Here is an 18,640-nt window from a genome sequence, read left to right on the forward strand (position 1 = left end):
CCGCACCTCCTGTTGTATGGCTTTATGAAGGTCAGACACTACCAACTGTCACAAGAACAAAAATCTCTTTTTCAAACCTCACAGTCAAACTAAAATAGTAAATAATAGAAGGTCCATTTTTGTTAGCTTTGGGGGAAACGGCTGTGAGGCAACACACAATAAAGGAATTTTTTTATTTTAGCTTGGAGAGATCTGATTTATTACCTTAAGGACTGTATCTTGCATTGTCAAGAATGCATCACATGTTAAATACTATATTTTAAAAACCACTGGCTATACAAGTCGAACTTTAAAAGGCTGTTTTCCCCCTAAACAAACTCTCAACTTAAGTAAACTGCTTGCTTTTCACTGGTTTGCAGTAGTTAAGACATACAAATCTAGTACCTGTGTCTTCACTCCCGGTGTCATTGGTGTAGCAAAATTGTTCAAGTCCCAGATATAGATTTCAGACTCATTAGCACCAGAGGCCACCAGATTAGTCTGTAAAAAACATTAATAAGACATTAAGAGTATTTCCAATATCAGCTTTCATAATCTCAACAGCTGGAGTGATCAGATCCATTGGACTGTGTCAATTTATTAGATCAGCTCAGGGAAAAAGTTTTCTTGAAATTGCAAACACCAAGTTAACAAAAAGTCCACACACAAAGCCAAGCACGGGTGCCAAGAACCAAGTTCCCACTTTCTGCACTGTCTTTCCCAGCCACAGTGAAGAGCCACTAAGCAGCCACAGCAGTGCAGCTGGAGGCAAATGAGCAGAGCGCCTTTCGGTATTTCTGGAAAGGGGCAGACAGAAGCAGGGCTGCAGCCATCACTGCTGCTGACGACCCAGCGCTTTGCTCTGGGCAGGCCAAGCTGTGCGGGGCCGGGGGAGCACGGTGTCTACACTACCCAAAAACCACATCAGCTCCTCAACGAAGGCAACCATCAACAGCAATGCCGGGGCCAGGACAGGACGCGTCAGACCGGGGCCATCCCAGCCAAGGGCATGGAGCAGCTTCTGATCCCATCTGCTACTGGTGCCAACGCAAGCCCCAACTTCATAATAAACAGAAACGGAAAGGAATCAATTCCAAGAGGACACAAAGAACAAAGGGTGGCCTTGCTAAACGCAAGTGTCCACAGACAGAACTGCTATTTAGAAAAGGAAATCAACTGAATTCTCACATAGTTGACAAAGATGAGTGAAAAAACAACCCACTGTATCTAGAAGGAAGTAAATGCTCTTTAGTAATGGAGTAAAGCTTGTTGCTTTTGAGAGCTCTTCTGCCTAAAAAGGCCACATCCCAGCATTCCCTGCTCTGTCTCCCCTTTCCTGGTGAGAAAATTTTTAAGTTGTGATGACAGATCCTCCCCATTTACCCCAAAGAAAACCCTAACATCCAAGCACTCAAGGCAACAGAGCACAAACACCTAAGCCTGCAGCTTTGGGCATCAAGCCCTGTGACCACCGTGATACGAGCATAATCCCATGGAAACTAAAAGAGGAGACTAGCTAACAACAGAGAACCACCCATACTTTACACCTAACCTGAGCAGACGCACTAAACTGACAGTCTAAACTGACGATGGAAATGGATTAATCAGACACCTGAAATGCGTTCTCCATACAGAGATTCTAGTAACAGAACAGTTTTCCATACTAAATATAAACAAATACTCAAACACTTTTTTTTCCTGCTTTTCAGAGCTTGGAAAAGGGACAGAAACATTAGGGCAACACATTGTTAAGCCAGGCCAGTGTTCTACAATGCCACATGAACAACAGAAAACCTACCTGGAAAATGTTGACATCAAGTGCTCTCACTGGTCCCGTATGCTTGTCTTTCTGTGCAATTATTACTTCAGCATCTCCAGCTATGATTTTGGCTGGGTCGTACAGAATGATGTTTCCATTTTCGCCTCCAGCGATCAGGACTCCTGAGACGCTCTTATCTGTGGTCATGCTGTGCGGCCCCCAGATCAGCTTGTGGTACCTGTGAGACACACAGACCCCACAGTCTACAACCGTCCACCACCAGCTCTCCCAATACACACACCTACCCGCCTTCACTCATTGCAGACCAGCTGGAGCCTCCAGCTTGCCACGTGATCTAATAGGCCCTGCAGACACTTCAGAGCAAAACTCTACCCAGGTTTCTCCTAACTGATGAGGCCCTAACACTTTCTTGCTTATCCCTCTGCACCAGAAAGATGACACATCCCTGGTCAAGACAGAGGGCCATAGGAATCAACCAACCACCTGCATGTTTCTCTCCTCCTAGCTGCAAAATCAAGTAAACCTCCCCAGTGCACACAATTTTGAGCTTATTTTGGTAAAACAATAGAAGGAAATCAGAACAAGTGCTGTAAGCCCATCCAACCACAGGATGGGCTTACCTGGAGGTAAGCATCTGGCATTTGTGGGCAGCTCTCCATACAACAGATAAAAGGTGCAACTAGAAAAAACTCCAATTTTTTTCCTCATCTGTGCTCCTGAATGTAGGAAAAAAAAACCCACATTTTTATCAATTGCACTATAGGCTCCCAAGCACCTCTTTCACAACACAAACACGTCACCTAAACCATAGTGTCTTTCCCAGACTAAGTCTGAGGAATTAAACATACTTCCAGCTACTTCCAAGCTTTTGTCAATCTGTAAATATCCAATTTTCGTTCACTGAAAAAGCTTGTTTCGTCAACACAACAAAACTCCTGCATATTCAGCCGTGCAGAAAGAGACATTTCTTCTACATAAGACACACTTGCACATATTAGTTGCTGGGAACTGGAAAGTAAACCAATTAGAACACAGGGAAATTACTATGTTATTGATCATCTCTGAATTACCTAAGGACAACCTATGAACAATTTCTTTCAAACACACCAACTGCAGCACAATAAGCTGCATACTAAAAAATGCTGACACAAAACGAAGTTAATTTTCCACAAAAGCTACTGTAACTGTTCCTACCCACATTAGGGGAACATCCCTAAACAGGGTCACAACCTCACCGCATGCAAATGCGGCCAAATCCTCATTTCTATCCCTAGAATCTATTTCTAGGCAACACAACTTCTAGGAACCATGTTTAGCCAAAAACTGTGAGTAATAGTCTTATCTTCTGAAATTATTACTTCAGAATCAGTAACAAAGTAAAACTGAATTGATTTCCACTCATGTCACCAGAGGTAAAGAAGAGTTTAACTGCTTCTCTAAGAGTGCCAGACCTGCTCTGACTTACTAACTGCTTTAATTCTCTGCATCTCTGCTCACAGAGTTTTGGGTCATCGGGGGACAAGTGGTCACGTTGACACTGCAGCTAGCAAGAAAGAGCCATGGATGGGATCCAATCTCAACAAGTAATTTTCAGCTCCTTCTCTACGCACAAGGAAGCGCTCTGTGCTTCCATCCACATTGTTACAGCTTGCTTGCAATGAACAGTTGTCTCTGGAGCGGCCTCTAAAGAGCCAATACAAGTGCTGCTGAGAAGGAAATAGGGTGTTTTGATGCTAACTATACTTACTTAGGCAAGCTTACAGTAAGGAACAAAGGGACACTCAGGCCTAAATGGAAACGTACAGTAGCAACACATCTTCCCAGCTGCTCAGGTGAACTACAACATTACAAACAACTCAACCCAGTCTGATATATGAGTCTCCCAGAAATACCTAAATATACATAGGATGCAGCAACAGGGAAGAGTTGCAACTGCACTTTCATATTTCTTTCTGTTCTCTGGAGACTCCCAGAGGCTCCTCCAGAAATATGGTCAGCATCTTTCACGACTCAACCAACATGAGACTGCAAGGTTCATGGTGGAACACCAAGTGCTCAAACTCCTTGAAGACTCAGCTCACTGCCTTCACTACTGCACCCTGCTGTCCCCTCTGAACTGCAATGCCACTTGTGTGCTATCCTTCAGCATTGAAGCTCTGTGCAACTCTTCAACAACTGCAGTCAAGCCTTCCATACTGGCCTTTCGATACGCAGCACGAACAACAGTTCCACAGCCACTACTTTGCACTTACAACCCCATTGTATACCTGTGAGAGGAGGAAAAGGTGGCACAGGACTTCATATCCAGGGAAGGGTCCGATAAGTCCAGCTCAAATATTTCTAGGGAAGCATTGGTGCTGAACGTTGCATCCAGCTGCTGAGCAGATGTACCTACAAAGAAATATGCTCAGGGATGAGAAAGACATGCTACAGGCACGAGCCATTGCAAAAGCAGCACCAGGCAGGGCATAAGAACACCATCCTCACAAAAGGAACTCTGAGCTGAAGTTGGGTTTCTATTCGGTTTACAAGTACTTCTGCACAATTCTCCCTACAATTCCCTCTGTGGGTTTCTTAACGAGCATGAAAGAGGAAGCTTCAGGAGAATGTCTGTCTATGCCCAATAATGTATGAAAAACCCAATTAACAACAAAGAAACAAGGGAAGTGGCAGATGAGTACTAAGGGACAGTAGTAACATCAGGATGCTGTAGCCCTAACCTGGAAGAAAGGAGCTGGTGCTGTTGCCTACGTAGCAGCAAGCACATTGCCACACCACAATAAATAGCAAATAAAGGAACAACATAGTATCACAAGCAGAAAAACTGCCTCTGAGGTACTATATAGTATTCTTTGCTCCAGTTTCAACCTTCAGGACACGAAGTAACTACTGTAAGTTTCAATTACAAAACCACCTCAAGCCAACTAAGACCTGCTGATACATGCCCCAATAACTTACCTGTGGCCAGGTAAATAGGGTGCTGCAGGGCAGGACTCCATGCCTGCATGGCAGTGCGATCTATCTCCTTCAACTTCATTTTGCTAAAAAATAATAATAAATAAAATAAAATCTTAAACACAACATAGGGAGAATCCACTAATACAGAGCTAGAGGTTGCGTTACAACTCCACAGATAACTGTTTTAAGAAAGGTGGTCCTAATCTGTCACTTGAGATCTTGCAGCAGCTTCTGTCTTCAGGCAAAAGTCACATTCCTACTGCAAATGCTAAGCCTCAGAAAACTATAATCAGAAATGAACTCGTGACTGCCAAAGCCACGGCAAAAAACTCTCAGCAGCCAGCAGGACTGGATTTTAACGATGGTCTTCAGCATATAATTTAGTTCTATTTCAGAGCCATGGTCACTGGAATGGCATCTGAGCTGTTCTCAAGACCCATTTCCACAAACATCCCATTGCACCTGAGAACAGCCGCACAGCAGTAGACCACGCTCCTGGGCTGGCTGCTGTCTCCGGCAGGTTAGTGTTAGGGACAGCCTGAGCTTGTTGCCATGTCTTTGCAGCTGGCATCCTTCAGCACACATCCTCAAGTCCTTTGCCAATTTTTTCCCACTTAGCCCTCCAGCATAATTTCTGCTCTTAAGGTTTTGATCAAGGTCTGCATAAACAACCTTGCTTCCCTAAAGATACAGGGAAAGCAGCATCCATCACCTGCCGGCAGCTGCATGCAGCAAGCCAGCAGGACCAGGTCGGAGCAAAGCCTTTCCAAAAGCCTTCCCGCGATCACGGCCGAGCATCAACGCTGAGGCCGCTCCACGGGGCCCTCCGGGCAGCCCGGCAGGGTGCCCGCGGCGAGGGCAGCAAGCACGGACCCGCCGACGGCTCCACCGCAACGATTCTTCAACCACCGGCTCCTGCCGCCGGCTGCCCGCAGGGCCCTGCGGCTTCCTTGGGAAGCGGCCGCCGCTTGCCTGCCTGCTCCCGCCGCCCCGAGGCCGGGGCCAGGCCCCTTTCCCCGGCGGGGCCGCGCGGGCCTCGGCCGCAGCCCCCCGCGGAGGCCGCGGCGGGGAGCATGGCGCTACTGCGCGAAGGGCCCCGCCGGGGAAGCGGCTCCTTGGCGGGCACCTACCCTCCCGGCTCCCTCCGCAGTGCCCCCGGCGCGGAGATCGCCCCCCCCGGCCCGCCGCCGCCGCCGCTCACCCGCCGCGGCCCGCTCCAACGTGGCAGCCGCGGCGCCGCCTCCCGCGCGCCTTCCGGCCCCGCCCCGCCCAGCGCCTTCCGGGCCCGCCGCGCCGGCTCAACCGTCACCAACCGTCACTAACCGTCACCAACCGCCGCCCACGCGGCGACTCGCGCCCCCCCCCCTTTCCTCCTCTGAGGCCTCACGCGGGGCAGAGGGGCGGCGGCGCGGGGGAAGGGGGCGAGCGGCGGCGGCCGCCCGTCCTCAGCAGCTCAAACGCAGTAATCACAGCGCGTCAGGATGTGAACAGCAGCAAGAGGCTCATCATCGGACGGGCCGCGCCGCCGCCTGGCTCGCCCGCCGGCGGCCCCGCGGCGCTTTCGGTGCCACGGGGCAGAGGGGAGGTGTTTCGGAGAAAGGGCTCGCGCAGGGCTCCAGCTACTTCACACGCCACCAGCCGCCGCCGGCTGAAGGGCTCCGCCCGGGCCGCTCTGCAAGCGCCCACAGCAAGGCAAAGCTGCCTCGTCTTTCATAACGCGGGGAGCAAAAAAGTAGTAGCCGCAACACCTCTTCCTCTGCGGCCCAGCCACTACTCCCGGAGCCCCGCCACCGCTGCCAAGCCTCCGCACCGGCTCAGCCTGTCGCTGGGAGCGCTCGCACACGCTGCCCCCAACCCACCTCGCACAGCGGCCGCGCTTTGGGCCTCGCCCGCGCTTCAGCCGCGTCCCGCTGCCGCCTCAGACCTCCCCCCCAGCAGGCACTGGGCGGCGCCGAGGCCAGGGCGGGCTCCCCCACAGCCCCATGGCGGGGCCGCGCCTCTCGCCGCTCCGAGGCCGCGCGCGCGCACAGCGGCGGCCGCCCTGCCCCAGCCATCCCTGCACAGCACCCGGCCCCCGAGCGGCGGGAAAGACGGCTCTCCCCGCCCTCGGCTCGCTATATATAGGGACGCAGGGCGCCGCTCCCATTGGCTCCGAGTGGGCGCCGCTCCCCATTGGCTGTTTCCTCCGTGGCTGCCGCCACTGATTGGCGTGGCCCTTCTCCCCGACTTCCCCCTTTCCGCCGCTCTTCTCCACTTCCCGTGACGTCACGTGAGCTACGGCGGGGCCAAAGCACGGCTATGGAAACGTATGCCCCGCCCTTCCAGCCGCTGCGCCCAATGGAAAATGGGAAAGGGGCAGCGGAAGCGATTCGTGAGCCAATGGAAGGCGGCAGGCTGGGAGAATGCTGGCAGCCAATGAGGAGGGGGCGCCGGCGGTGACGCTACGGGGCGCGTGCCAGACGGCCGTTACGCGGCCGTTAGAGGAGGAGGAGAAGAAGGGAGGGGGAGGAGAAGAAGGAGCGGGCAGGGCCGCCATGACGCGGAGCTGCTCGGCGCTGGGCTGCACCGCCCGCGACAACGGGCGCAGCCGCGAGCGCGGCATCTCCTTCCACCAGTGAGTGCGGCCGCGGGCGGGCGGGCGAGGCGGGCCCGGCGGGCGGGAGGGCCCCCAACGCTTGCCTCTCTCCGTGTGCCGCAGGTTCCCGGTGGACGCCGCGCAGCGCCGCGAGTGGATCCGCGCCGTGAACCGCGTGGACCCGCGGAGCCGCCAGGCCTGGAGCCCCGGGCCCGGGGCCATCCTCTGCTCGCGGCACTTCGCCGAGGCCGACTTCGAGCGCTACGGGCTGCGGCGGAAGCTGCGCCGGGGGGCCGTGCCCTCGCGCTTCCCCCACGCGGTGCGTGCCCGCGGCGGCCGCCGCTGCCCGTCGTGGCGGGGGAGGGGCTCCGCGCGCGGGTGCGTGCGAGTGTGTCCCGGGACGGGTAGAGGTCCTCGGACGAGGCCTGCCGCTGCGCGGCGCCGTCCGCAGGGTTGCTAAGGCCAGGCGGCTCCTAAGGCACCGCTTATTCGCTTAAGAGCAAGCCAGTCTAGCCCGACTTCCCAAGGAGCTGCCATCCCTGCCCTGCTCAGCCCCTGTGCCTGGGCTTCCAAGCGACTGAAGCCCTGGCAGGGGCTCGGTTGCATCAGTAACCCTCCATCTCTCTTCCGCTTTAGGATCTGCTGAGCGCACGCTATAGGAGCAGGCCATCCCCGAGAGCACTAAAGCAGCCTCTACTAAGTCATTCTGATGACGAGATCATTGCCGAGGATCACAACTACAGCTTAAAGGATGCCGTAGCAGCTGCTGGACAGCAGACAGAAATGAAGGAGGTACAACCACTGCCTGAGAAGCAGCAGGTTATTGCAGCAAGGAGGTACCCCATACACCCACCAAGAAAAATTTTCAGCATCATCAGGGAGCTGGCAGAGAAGAAACAGGTGTCTGAGGAAACTGTGAGTTTGCTGCAGGCCCAGTTTTCAGGTACTGCTCAAGGCATTTGACTGAGCAAGAGTGCTTCAGGGTAGATACTGCCTCATTCCACTTTTATTTCATTATGCAGCTGTACATAGCACGGGTAAGCCCTGACTGTCAGATTTCTAGGGTCAATACTATAAGCTGTAACTGCAAAGCAAAGGTTTTGCAAATTTTTGATTCCGGAACACAACATCCAATCCTGCAAAGGATGAAGGACCCTCAGACCTCTCTGGGAATTTAATACAGTGCTCAGGTCAGCTTGTTACAGTCCCCTGTAACAAAGACTGTTTAATAAAATCGTGCCACTATCAAGCTGACAGACAAATCATGGACAGAGTGTGTTTAATTAAGAAAACCTTGTCTTTCCCACTGTCCGAGTGAGCGAGCTCTGGTCATGTCTGTGAGGTAATGTGGAAAAGCCAGTTAAGCTATAGAGCAGACCATAATTTCAACGTTTTCCTCTTGTGATGTAAATTTTAAGCAGCACCCACAAGTAAGATGCAGTATCTACTCAAACGCTTTAATTAACATTAGATAGAAAAAAGGAAGAAAAGACTTTGCATTACATGCAAAGAGACAGCATAAGCAGCAGAGCTGTGTTAAGGCACAGACTCTCTGGCCACTGCCTATCCTGAGGAGGAGGAGAGCACTGTGACAGTACTTCTGAACTTAAGAGTATTGCATTAAACTTTCTTCGTAACTCTCTTCATTGCAGAGGTAGTAGCGTAGCCTTGTATTCCTTGTGCTGCAATATTTTTGTATTATCTGTCCTTTTGTTAAGTTAGCTGCTGTTTACTTGCTTCACTAAAGCTGACCTTGTACTTTATTTTAAGCAGACTTGCCCCGTGAGTCACATAGCTGGCAGCAGATGACAGAATACTCCCTGGAAATGAAACAATTTGCTTGTGTTCTCCACCTCTACCATAATAAGGCCTATGACTATCTAAGGAAGATTTTTCCTCTGCCTCATCCTTCCAGCCTGACAAAGCAAGTTAATAGTCTTTCATTCTGAATGGGTTTCTCTGTATTTATTTAGAATTCAGTGGAACAAAGATCTATCATGAAAAGATATTCAGCTGTAGTAGTTTTTCCACGCTTCATTTCTGGTAACACCAACAAATACCAAGCAGAGTAGGAAACAAATGTTAAGAAATATTAATAGCAGGTATGTCAGAGAAGGATGTGAGTTTAGGCACACACTTTACACTGTCAGGGTTAATACAGCCATTGTACTAACAATTTTTGAGGAAGTGTGGAGTTTCCTCAATACTCCCAAATGAATACTTGAGTGATAAAAGCTAGATATGGCAGCCTTAGATACCATAGTATCTGTATTTGTTTTAAAGGTCACTGGAGTAAAGAAAGAATACTGCAAAGATGAGGTATTTCACTGCTTTTTGCTATGTACTGTAAGGAATACTTTACAAATGATGCTCCTGGCACTGTGATGTGGAGTAGAATACTCCCATAGACTTTTGCAAGGGGGGAAGTCAGCCGAATACTGGAAAAGACTGCAAAACTAGTAGGGTAATTTTTATATAAGAAGTTGGCAGTATTAAAGGCGCAGTTTGTTTCACCTGCAGCACTCCACTTATCAGTGAGAATTTACTGGGGAGAGATGGGGCAAGTGTCAGCATGGGAAAGTCGAAACCAATAGGACTGTACAGAGTGGAAACTCTGGGACTGTTAGCTGCAAAAAGGAAGAGATTAGAAATTTTCATTTTTCTCTGAATCTTCGTTCCTAATTGCATCCTTCCTCCTTCTCCAGCTGGCTGTCTAACAGTGATGCTGCTCCAGGCTTCAGCAGTGACATTTTTATCCGCCTTCAGGAAAGAGTGGAGAAGGGTGACCAGGCCTACTGTTACTGTGCCTTGATGGTACAAGACATGGCCCTCCAGAAGCAGCAGGAGTGGGACCCCCAGACCCAATGTTTCACAGGCTTTGTTGACGTGGGGGCAGGCGCTCTAGATGCTGATGAAGCCCCGCTGGCCTCGGAAGTTGTAATCCTCATGGCAGTCGGCATCACGAGTCCCTGGAGGGCACCTCTTGGCTATTTCTTTGTGAATAGCTTGAGTGGCTACCTACTTGCCCAGCTACTTCGTCAGACCATCAGTAAGCTGAACAACATTGGCATCGCGGTGTTGTCTGTGACATCAGGTGCCACCGCGCGCGGTGCTGAGGTGGCCAGAGCTCTGGGGATCCGGATCGACCCTGACAGGATTCAGTGCACTTTTCAGCACCCGCCCAGCTCAGCTCACTGCATCACCTACTTCTTTGACACTTGCCACGCGCTCCAGCTGATAAGGAATGCGCTGCAGTGCTTCCAGAAGATAAAGTGCCTCAGTGAAGCAGCACACTGGCAGCACGTGGTGGAGCTTGCAGCTTTACAAGAGAAAAGGGTATTACAGCTGCGCAGTCCCAGGTCAGGCTGTCCTGGAAGTGAGGAGCTTCGCTATTTTAAAGTTAACCTTGCTACCCAGGTCTTCAGTGAGGGTGTTGCTGATGCACTGGAGCACCTCCAGAAACTGGGCCTGGCCTCGTTCCAAAACTGCAGCGGTACCATCAAGTTTGTGCGTTTGATGAGCCATCTGTGCGATGTATTCCATGGCAGAAGCCCTTACGGAAGGGGACTGAGGGGGCCTTTGCTAGCTGGAAATTACAGCAAAATAAGCCACCTCTTCTATGAGGCCAGGAGCTTCTTTGTCACCTTAACAGACTCCTTGGGGAGATGCATTATAAAAAGCAAACGCAAACTGGGATTTCTGAGTTTCTTGCTCAATGCTGAAAGCCTCAAGTGGCTTTATACCAATTACGTGCTTCCAGAAGGCATGCCTTTGCACCGCCTCCTGACGTACACCTTCAGCCTTGACCAGCTGGAGCTGTTTCTTCGGGCTCTCAGGCAGGCTATCGTTGGCGGTGGCAATCCCACTTGTGCAGCGTTCCAGGCAGCTTACTACAAGCTGCTGGCCAGCTGCAGCTTGGCACCGGCACTGCAACACAGCGATGGCTCTGGCAACGTGAGCACCTTGGATATATCCATCTTCCGTAGGACAGATCTGACCCTTGGTAACATCCGTTCTCAGTACGAGCCAGCTCGTAGGAGGACTCTGGGAACAGAGTACCCCTTCGGCGCCGGCCTTCTTTTGCACGACTCCGCGCTGAGCAATGCACTGACAGACCTGTCGCTGCATGCGCAGAGCATCACCTGCACCAGCGGCTTTGTTGCTGAACAATTAGCCTCTGATTTGCAATGTGAAGCCTGTGTTGCTTCTCTTTTTGAGTCAGATGAGAGCTCACTAAAACATGGGGCAGTGCTCTACGTAAAGAAGTTGGGCGGAGTGAGTCTGCCCTCTTCAAGCGTGTGCCACATCACAAGCATTTCTGAACAGGTCCTAAGGACATACGCCAAAGTGCGAAATTGCAACAAGAACTCCAAGCTATGGGATCTGTTTCTAGAACAGAAAATTTTTTGTGAGCTTCTGGGACAGAGCCCCCTCTTTCCCCTGCTCACTGACCATTTATTTGATGGTGAGTCATGCATTGACAATCACTACACAATCTTATTAAAGGAAATAATGCGATGTTACTTACAGGTCAGAACAAACCATGCCAAAAACTTAAACTTGAAGTACCGTTGTGGAAAGCACAGATGGAAGAGACTAAAGGGAGAACATTCATTTGCATCACCACTGCGTGATTCAAATTGTCAATCAAGCCCAACCCACCTAGGGCCATGACTGTGCATTTATTGCTGTTACATAAGGATGGTTGCCCCTACTTAGGCCCAGTTAAGCAGTGTCTGAATCTGGCAGTAGCTCAGCAAACAGTACAGCATCTTGCCGCGGTTTGCCTGGCAGAATTTGTGTTGTTAAACAGTGATGAGTGGTGCCGGTGCCGATGATTCAGGGTCTGGTCACAGTTCAGACGAGCCAAGGAAGGAAGTTCATTTCACCTTGCATTTCCATCTAGGAATCTTGCCAAGCAGCCACGTCTTGGACTTGGTGTCTGTGGGAGACAAGAAGTTCTGGAAATGTGTAGTGAGATGGTAGGGGACAAGGCAGTATCCCCTTGCGGCGCTGGGCTGTGTAGTGCTGTGGGTGCTCTTGCTAAGAGGAGGCAATTGATGTACCTGCAGTTGCATGGGGCAAGGGGAGTAAGTGTGCTGCTATTTTGAGTTCACCATAGAGATGCTGCAGTAAAAAAGTTGGAGCCAAAAGACCTTACAGCACTTTTGCTATAAAAGGAAAATAAAGGCATGGGAAAAAGACACTTTCATTGTACATGGCTCTATTATCCCCTCCTACAGGCCGTATCAACAAGCTAAGCTAGCCCTTTGACCTGAGTCTGAACTCAGTGGAAAGGAGATTGCATTACAGAACCACACCTCTAAAACCTTGCATTTAAAAATCACTACTGCAATAAAAACCTGGGAAAGTGTTGGAATTCCACATGAGAAAGCAGGGCCAAGCAGCTTCCATACCGGTGTGCCTTGCAGCGCAGCAGGGCTCACAGTTGCTGTTGCTGCAGGCCCTGCTCTGCCCCCCTGGGCAGGGCCACCAGGGCTCAGGCACCCGGTGCTGTGCTGGTGCAGGGTGAGCTTTTCAGCTCTGATTACACAGCCCTCTCGGGTCACCCACTCACCGTGCAACATGACACTCTCTTCCCAGAGCTTGCGCTGCGGGTTGGTATGTCCTGCAGCCCCGGCACACGGCAGTCGCCTTCAGACAGCGTTTCCCCTGATTAGCTCGGATCATAGGTTCCATGCTGTGAAATCAAGTAGTAGAGCAGGCTGCTTTGTTCATTTATTTCTGTGGTAAGGAGGTTGCCTTGGCATACAACGCTCCATCTGGAATAACAAAGGCCAACGGAACTGCCACGTGGTCATTTCCTCAGAACAATGAAACGCGGTGATCCACTATTTGTCGAGGCAGGAGTAGTGCTCAAGGTGCAGTTCTGCCTACCACTTTGAAGATGGCCACCGGTAGGTTTGGGTTCTTCCCTCTCCCTTAGTTCTGATCTTTAACTGTGGAGCTGCCCTACTGAATCCCCAATGCTCTGCTTCGGTAGCTACAGACCTTCATCTGCTCCCTGCTGGGAGAAACTGGCCAGACCTCCAAGAGTTCTGGGTCTTTTTTCTTGTGCAATTACCTATGCAAAAAAAAATAGTCTTGAAGCCATCACTATTTGCCATGGAACCACTTCAGCTACAACATATTTTGTAGAAAATCGCTGCTTTTTTTCCTCTCTCTCTCTCTCTCTCTCTCTCCATATTTTTGAATTTTTAGGTCAACTAGCGAAACACTGCAGAAGTCTCAGTGGCTGATTAGCGTGGCTGGATGCCGCCATGAACTTCAAGTTGTAACATTTGCATTGCCTAAACCTCCAGCAGCAAAACGAGATGAGCTGTGGGGCACAGGCCCCCCCTTGCTGTTAATTCTTTTCTGTTGGAAGTGAGCCTGCTACCACTTACTGTTTACATCAGGCTGAGTTTGTCTTACTTGGTTCGGACGGAGCCTCGTCCCTCAGGGCAACCTTTCCTCGGTGCAGCGCACAAGCTCTTGGTGACACTGGTTGCAAACGGGGCAGAGGGGCTCTGCACAGAGCTGCTCTTTATACGGATTTCTTGTCTGCGCAACGCAATCGTCATTCATTTCCAAGACGATCTTGGCTGTACTCACACTACGGGAATTTGCAACTTCCAGTGGAGTTTTTCAGCATTTCTCACTCTACCACTACGACAGGGTACTTCTGCTGCTGTTCCTTTTCCCAAGGAGTGTCTCAGGCACCTCTTTCTCTGTCCAGCAACTCCACTTCTTGTCCAGATGTTCACCTGTGAAACAGAGCATCCAGCAGCAACACCAAGCCCCTTCTGGGCTCTGTGCAAACCCACCCCAAATGATTCTGAGCATGCCATTCCTTCTCTGAATCCTTCTGCTGCTTCCTCTCCATCACATCAAGGAGTGTAATACCTCACCCTCTTTTCCACTTGCTTTGGCCATCCCGCTATTTCTCCTGAGAAATCAGAGGCATGAGAATCAAAGAAGAAAAGCAATGAGAAGACAAGCTCTCTTTTTGACTCCCCATTCCTTAACGCAAGCAAGTAACATAACGTTTTGGGGTTGGTCGCAAACCCCTTCCCCAAGACGTAAAAGACCCAAGCCCGCACCACAAAACGGTACGTTGTCTTCTGCTACCTAAAGGCTCTCAGCAAAGCTCAGCCTGAAAATTTTGCCCTGGGTCCTGCAAGTGGCTGTGTGGCAGCCCTCTGCCTTCAAGGGGGCTGCAGAAAGGCCGATCTGTTCAGCCTTGCAGGCCTTGCTTCTCTGAGTCTTTTCTCTAACCAGCTCACACACAGAGACTACAATTTCCCACAAAAGATTTTTTTTAAAAATCCCCCCAAATCAAAATGTAGCTACCTGGTGTTGGCTTGGTTGCCAGCTTTTGCCGCTTTCAAGCTATGCAGCCTGCAGCTTTGTGCCTCAAGCCATTGCTACACACAAAAGTACACAGGTAACTTAGAGTTTATCTCCAGTAGGATTCACATACCAAAAAGTCAAGCCTGTAGTTGCATCAAAACTGGGCCTAGTGATAACAGTTATTGTTTTGATATTTCATTGAAAATCTTTACTGCGTATTTCTCAGTGCTCAAGCAAAGGAGTGCAAAAAGGTCATATTTACAGAATAGTATAAATGTTTATTTTTCTTTGTGATTTATCTGACTGTTTTATTTTTACAATATAGAAAAGTGTATTCTTTGAATAGGTCTAGTAAATATAAATTTAATTTTTCTACTTTCAGATGTAAACAGAACTAGAAAATGAACCCTTGCCCTTTCCCAATCATTTTTATGTAATTGGATGAACTTGACTGTGAATCTTGTCCAGCAGTTTGATGCAAATGGCTAAGGAAGTACAAAAACCAATTCATATATACTACACCAGGGAGAGGGAAGAGAGGAATCCAAGCTTAATGTTTGAAAAAGCTTGTTCAAAACAAAATAGAAGAACTAAGAGCATTTGATTGCACCTTCAAAGTCTTTACAAGCAAAATATTCTCAAGCAATGCCATCATACATAATTACAACTGTAATCTAAATTTCACAAGTGTTTTTGCACACTGTATATAAATACACATCACAAAAGGTGCAATTTAGAGTAAGACACAGAATATATACAAAATTAACATGGACTGAAGTCTAAACAAAAGAAGGCATATTGCAATCTGTTTGAAAAATAACGTAAGTAGGTATTACTTTATTCACTTACACTAATTTACATTTATACAAATCTTACTGGACATACTATATTAGGTCACTAAAAGTAAACTGAGTATCTGCACTATCTACATGTAAAGTTACTGCACTGACTTAATAAATCCAAGTTCTAATTATGAAAAAAAGAATGGCATTACCTAAATGAGTGATGGATTCCCTTTTCAGAGATTTGCAAGTGTATTTGCTATTTATGCTCAGAGATGCCAGTACAGGACAGGGCTCTTCAGATGGTGACCAGCAGGATAAAATCTGCTCCCCGGCGCCTCAGGAAGCTCTTTGAGGGCACCACACACAGGCTAAAGAAAGGGCCTTTCGCTCAGTGCGCAGGACGGGGTGAAGCCACAGAGCGGAAGCATCCTGCCACCATCACGCACGTAGGCACTTGGCTCTGCTGCTGGTTTACCTAGTGCTTACCTTTTCCCAGCCTGGCCCTGTTCAAAAACCCAGAGGAAGAGCTCTGCTTATCTCTGTATTTACGGTTACACAAGGAATACAAAATATCCCTTTTGCAAAAACCTAGCAATCTTCTTCAGGCAGCACTAAGACAGTTAATAAAAATGCCTGGGATTAAACATGGTTATTATGCTACTTTTAGGTAAATAACTTACCAGGTTCAGTTTGTAAATGTGTTCCACTATCAAAAATGTAATCTGAGATTGCCTGTAACAAATACTGAAAAAATTCCCCACTCTAGTCTATACACAGCTATAGTTGATTTGTTTTTTCATTTTTTCTTCTTCTCTTTTTTTTTTTTCCTTTTTGTCTTTCTCCAAAGGATCAGTATGTCTGTTTTGGTAGCAGTCTTGATTCTGTGCTAGCATCCTTGTATGATCACGGCTTTCATGGTCATTTTAAACAACACTTAAAAACCTTAAACCAAATAAATCATCAACAAGACAACACATAAAGAAGGAGCATCGAGACGATCCACGAACCACGCTGAACATGATCTCTACATGTGTTCACAGGTCAATTTGGATGCAGATTGTCTCAAATCCTCGTCAGGACAACTGTGGTTCTACCGTATCCCGTTACGCCAGCTTCTAGGGCTCCAACACATCCCCAGGGTATCAGCTTGATCTAGAACACGTAACGGACTGCTAAGTCCTCCTACCTCCGTTAACAGATGCGGCTGCTAAAGACCTCTGAGCACCAAGCTTTACCCAAGCAACAGCGTCTACCCGCTTGTCACTTAAGCTAACACTGTACATTGTTGGGCAGACAGCCCAGCGTCATGGCAGGGCTGCCCTATCTCGCTTTTGAAAACAGGCCACTTAGCCTCCAAATTCCAGCTTAGGAAACACTGGAGCTCCCAAAGATTTTTTTCATCCAAAGTAAACAGGCAAAAAAGCATTATTTACCCCAGAGCTCTTCGGGCCCTGCTTCAGTGAGATTCTTAACCACCTGCCCGCTGCTAAATGTGTAACCAACCCTTCTGCATTACTGACGGCATATTTCACACTGCTGTATACACTAAAGGAACGTGCTGTATCTGGTCCTCAATACAGATACTACTGTCCATTTAGATGTTCATTTTTACACACTTCCTTTCAGAATCAACTTGGATACACTGATACCTCTCTGTATTACGAGTGTGTTGCCAAAAGTGTCATCTGCTTGTTGTCAGCATCTGTGTTTTCCTATATGCACAATGTGATGCAACTTCATACACTGTAAATAATATATATTATAATAATTTATATATGCCCTTTAGGCAATTATTTTGGGGGGAACAGGAAGAAAACATTCAACTTTTAGGAAACCTTAGTTAAAAGCTGTACAACATCAGGAAGAAAAATTCACCTTTAGGCATCGTCATAAGTAGAAGATTTAGCTAAGATTTAAAAGACTCTACATCTTGTTATAAAAGAATTTCTCATTTCAATCTTACGCAATTCAATTTAAAACAAGCACCAAATTAACAAATATTATTAAATTCTCTGCCCCAAACCAAAGTGTCCCTGTGCCTTAAATGTTCTGTTCAGTCCACTTTGTTGTAGCTCATGTGCACGAGTCAGCAGTTCATGGCACAAGGGTCACTTTTGGATTTGCCTGCAGAGTTAATAACTCTCATCAAACAGCGTCCAAATTCCTCCAGGATCATGCGCTCCGCTGCAGCTTTCGACTTGCCCATCTTCTCCGCTTGCTCTGCCTGTGCAAGAAGGCATTCACAGGTTGCATCAGCTACCTCCTTGGTTACAAACGTGAAGGGCAGCCTGAAATAAATAAAAATCCAGTCACGTACCACAAAAATCCACAGCACACCAAAACCCCTCTGAAGCACTGCAGCTTTTAGTCTTGCAGATGTTCCCTTGAAGGTCACTTTACAGTGCAAAGCAAGAACATTGATCACCTCTCTACTCCTCCGTCGCTGCCCTCTCTGCCAGGAGCCCTACCTCCAGGGCTGAGCAAATTCCTGGTAGGAGAACTGATGAGGGCTCATCTGTCCCATGGCTTCCCTCAACCAAAAGGCAGCTGCAGTGACACGAACCTACCAGTAGGCAGTTGTGCTTTGTGCCTGCCTCCACCCACGAACATTTCAGGGTCATCTTCAAAACGCACAGATATCTAGAACAATTCTCCATCTTTTCACTATAAGGGCAGCTTGAGGATTACAAAGTAAATGAGACACTTGTACTTCATGCTGTCCAGCAGCATAGGAGCAACCAGAAGACAAAACCTAGTTACACGTTTGAACACACAGCCAAGCTTGGCAGAGCCATAAAAACATAGCTGTGTGAACAAAAGGCTCCAGTCACTCCACCAAAAAAAAAAGAAAAAAAAAAAAAAAAAGAAAAAAAACACACATTAGAAACAAGTGACAAGGTGGACTGCGTAAACTTACTTTCCCCCACCACTGCTAAGTGCTGGTGTTGGCCTCGTCAGCAGATCTGAGATCTGGGAAGACAGCTTAGTCTTCGCAGCTGTCTGCTGCTGGACCCTAACTTCTGCGGCATCTGCTAAATGCATCAGTGTCTTTCGCTCTGGACTTTCTTCAAAATTTTTACAGCCGATGCATTTACATATGGAAGAACACATGATTTTTGCCTGAAAGAAACAAACAGATCATGAGATACCAGTTGCAGTTCTGACCTGCTTTATAACAAATTGCAGGGACCGGGTGTTTCTGTTCTAGTC

General features: G+C 48.6%; 3 protein-coding genes across 24 annotated transcripts in view; 1 reads left to right on the top strand and 2 right to left on the bottom strand.

Annotated features, from left to right (window-relative positions):
- Positions 1-6,789, bottom strand: part of SEC31A (SEC31 homolog A, COPII coat complex component) — a 46,789-nt gene extending 40,000 nt beyond the window's left edge. For 15 of the 16 annotated variants that reach the window (XM_062574304.1, XM_062574299.1, XM_062574298.1 and 12 more), the window contains exons 1-5: positions 5,919-5,977; positions 4,718-4,800; positions 4,027-4,150; positions 1,778-1,976; positions 385-480 (exon numbers count right to left, since the gene is read on the bottom strand). In XM_062574304.1, the coding sequence (XP_062430288.1) occupies positions 385-480; positions 1,778-1,976; positions 4,027-4,150; positions 4,718-4,796 (498 nt within the window). In that variant the 5' untranslated portion in view covers positions 4,797-4,800; positions 5,919-5,977. Of the gene's footprint in view, positions 1-384; positions 481-1,777; positions 1,977-4,026; positions 4,151-4,717; positions 4,801-5,918; positions 5,978-6,576 lie in introns of those variants that run through there. The other variant, XM_062574289.1, reaches the window with a different exon arrangement.
- Positions 6,790-7,209: 420 nt separating this feature from the next.
- Positions 7,210-12,498, top strand: THAP9 (THAP domain containing 9). 2 transcript variants are annotated; one of them, XM_062574305.1, is made up of 5 exons: positions 7,210-7,331; positions 7,416-7,611; positions 7,929-8,235; positions 9,066-9,216; positions 9,998-12,498. In XM_062574305.1, the coding sequence occupies exons 1-5, from the start codon at positions 7,252-7,254 to the stop codon at positions 11,964-11,966; spliced, it is 2,703 nt and encodes a 900-aa protein (XP_062430289.1). In that variant the 5' UTR covers positions 7,210-7,251; the 3' UTR covers positions 11,967-12,498. The 2 variants fall into 2 exon arrangements, with proteins under 2 accessions (XP_062430289.1, XP_062430290.1); XM_062574306.1 differs by lacking the exon at positions 7,416-7,611.
- Positions 12,499-15,195: 2,697 nt separating this feature from the next.
- Positions 15,196-18,640, bottom strand: part of LIN54 (lin-54 DREAM MuvB core complex component) — a 43,386-nt gene continuing 39,941 nt past the window's right edge. For all 6 annotated transcript variants that reach the window (XM_062574312.1, XM_062574311.1, XM_062574309.1 and 3 more), the window contains 2 exons: positions 18,348-18,550; positions 15,196-17,718 (listed from right to left, as the gene is read on the bottom strand). In XM_062574312.1, coding sequence (XP_062430296.1) covers positions 17,517-17,718; positions 18,348-18,550 — 405 coding nt within the window. In that variant the 3' untranslated portion in view covers positions 15,196-17,516. The remainder of the gene's footprint in view (positions 17,719-18,347; positions 18,551-18,640) is intronic.

Source organism: Rhea pennata, chromosome 4 (assembly GCF_028389875.1).
Source record: "Rhea pennata isolate bPtePen1 chromosome 4, bPtePen1.pri, whole genome shotgun sequence".
Taxonomy (NCBI): Eukaryota; Metazoa; Chordata; class Aves; order Rheiformes; family Rheidae; genus Rhea; species Rhea pennata.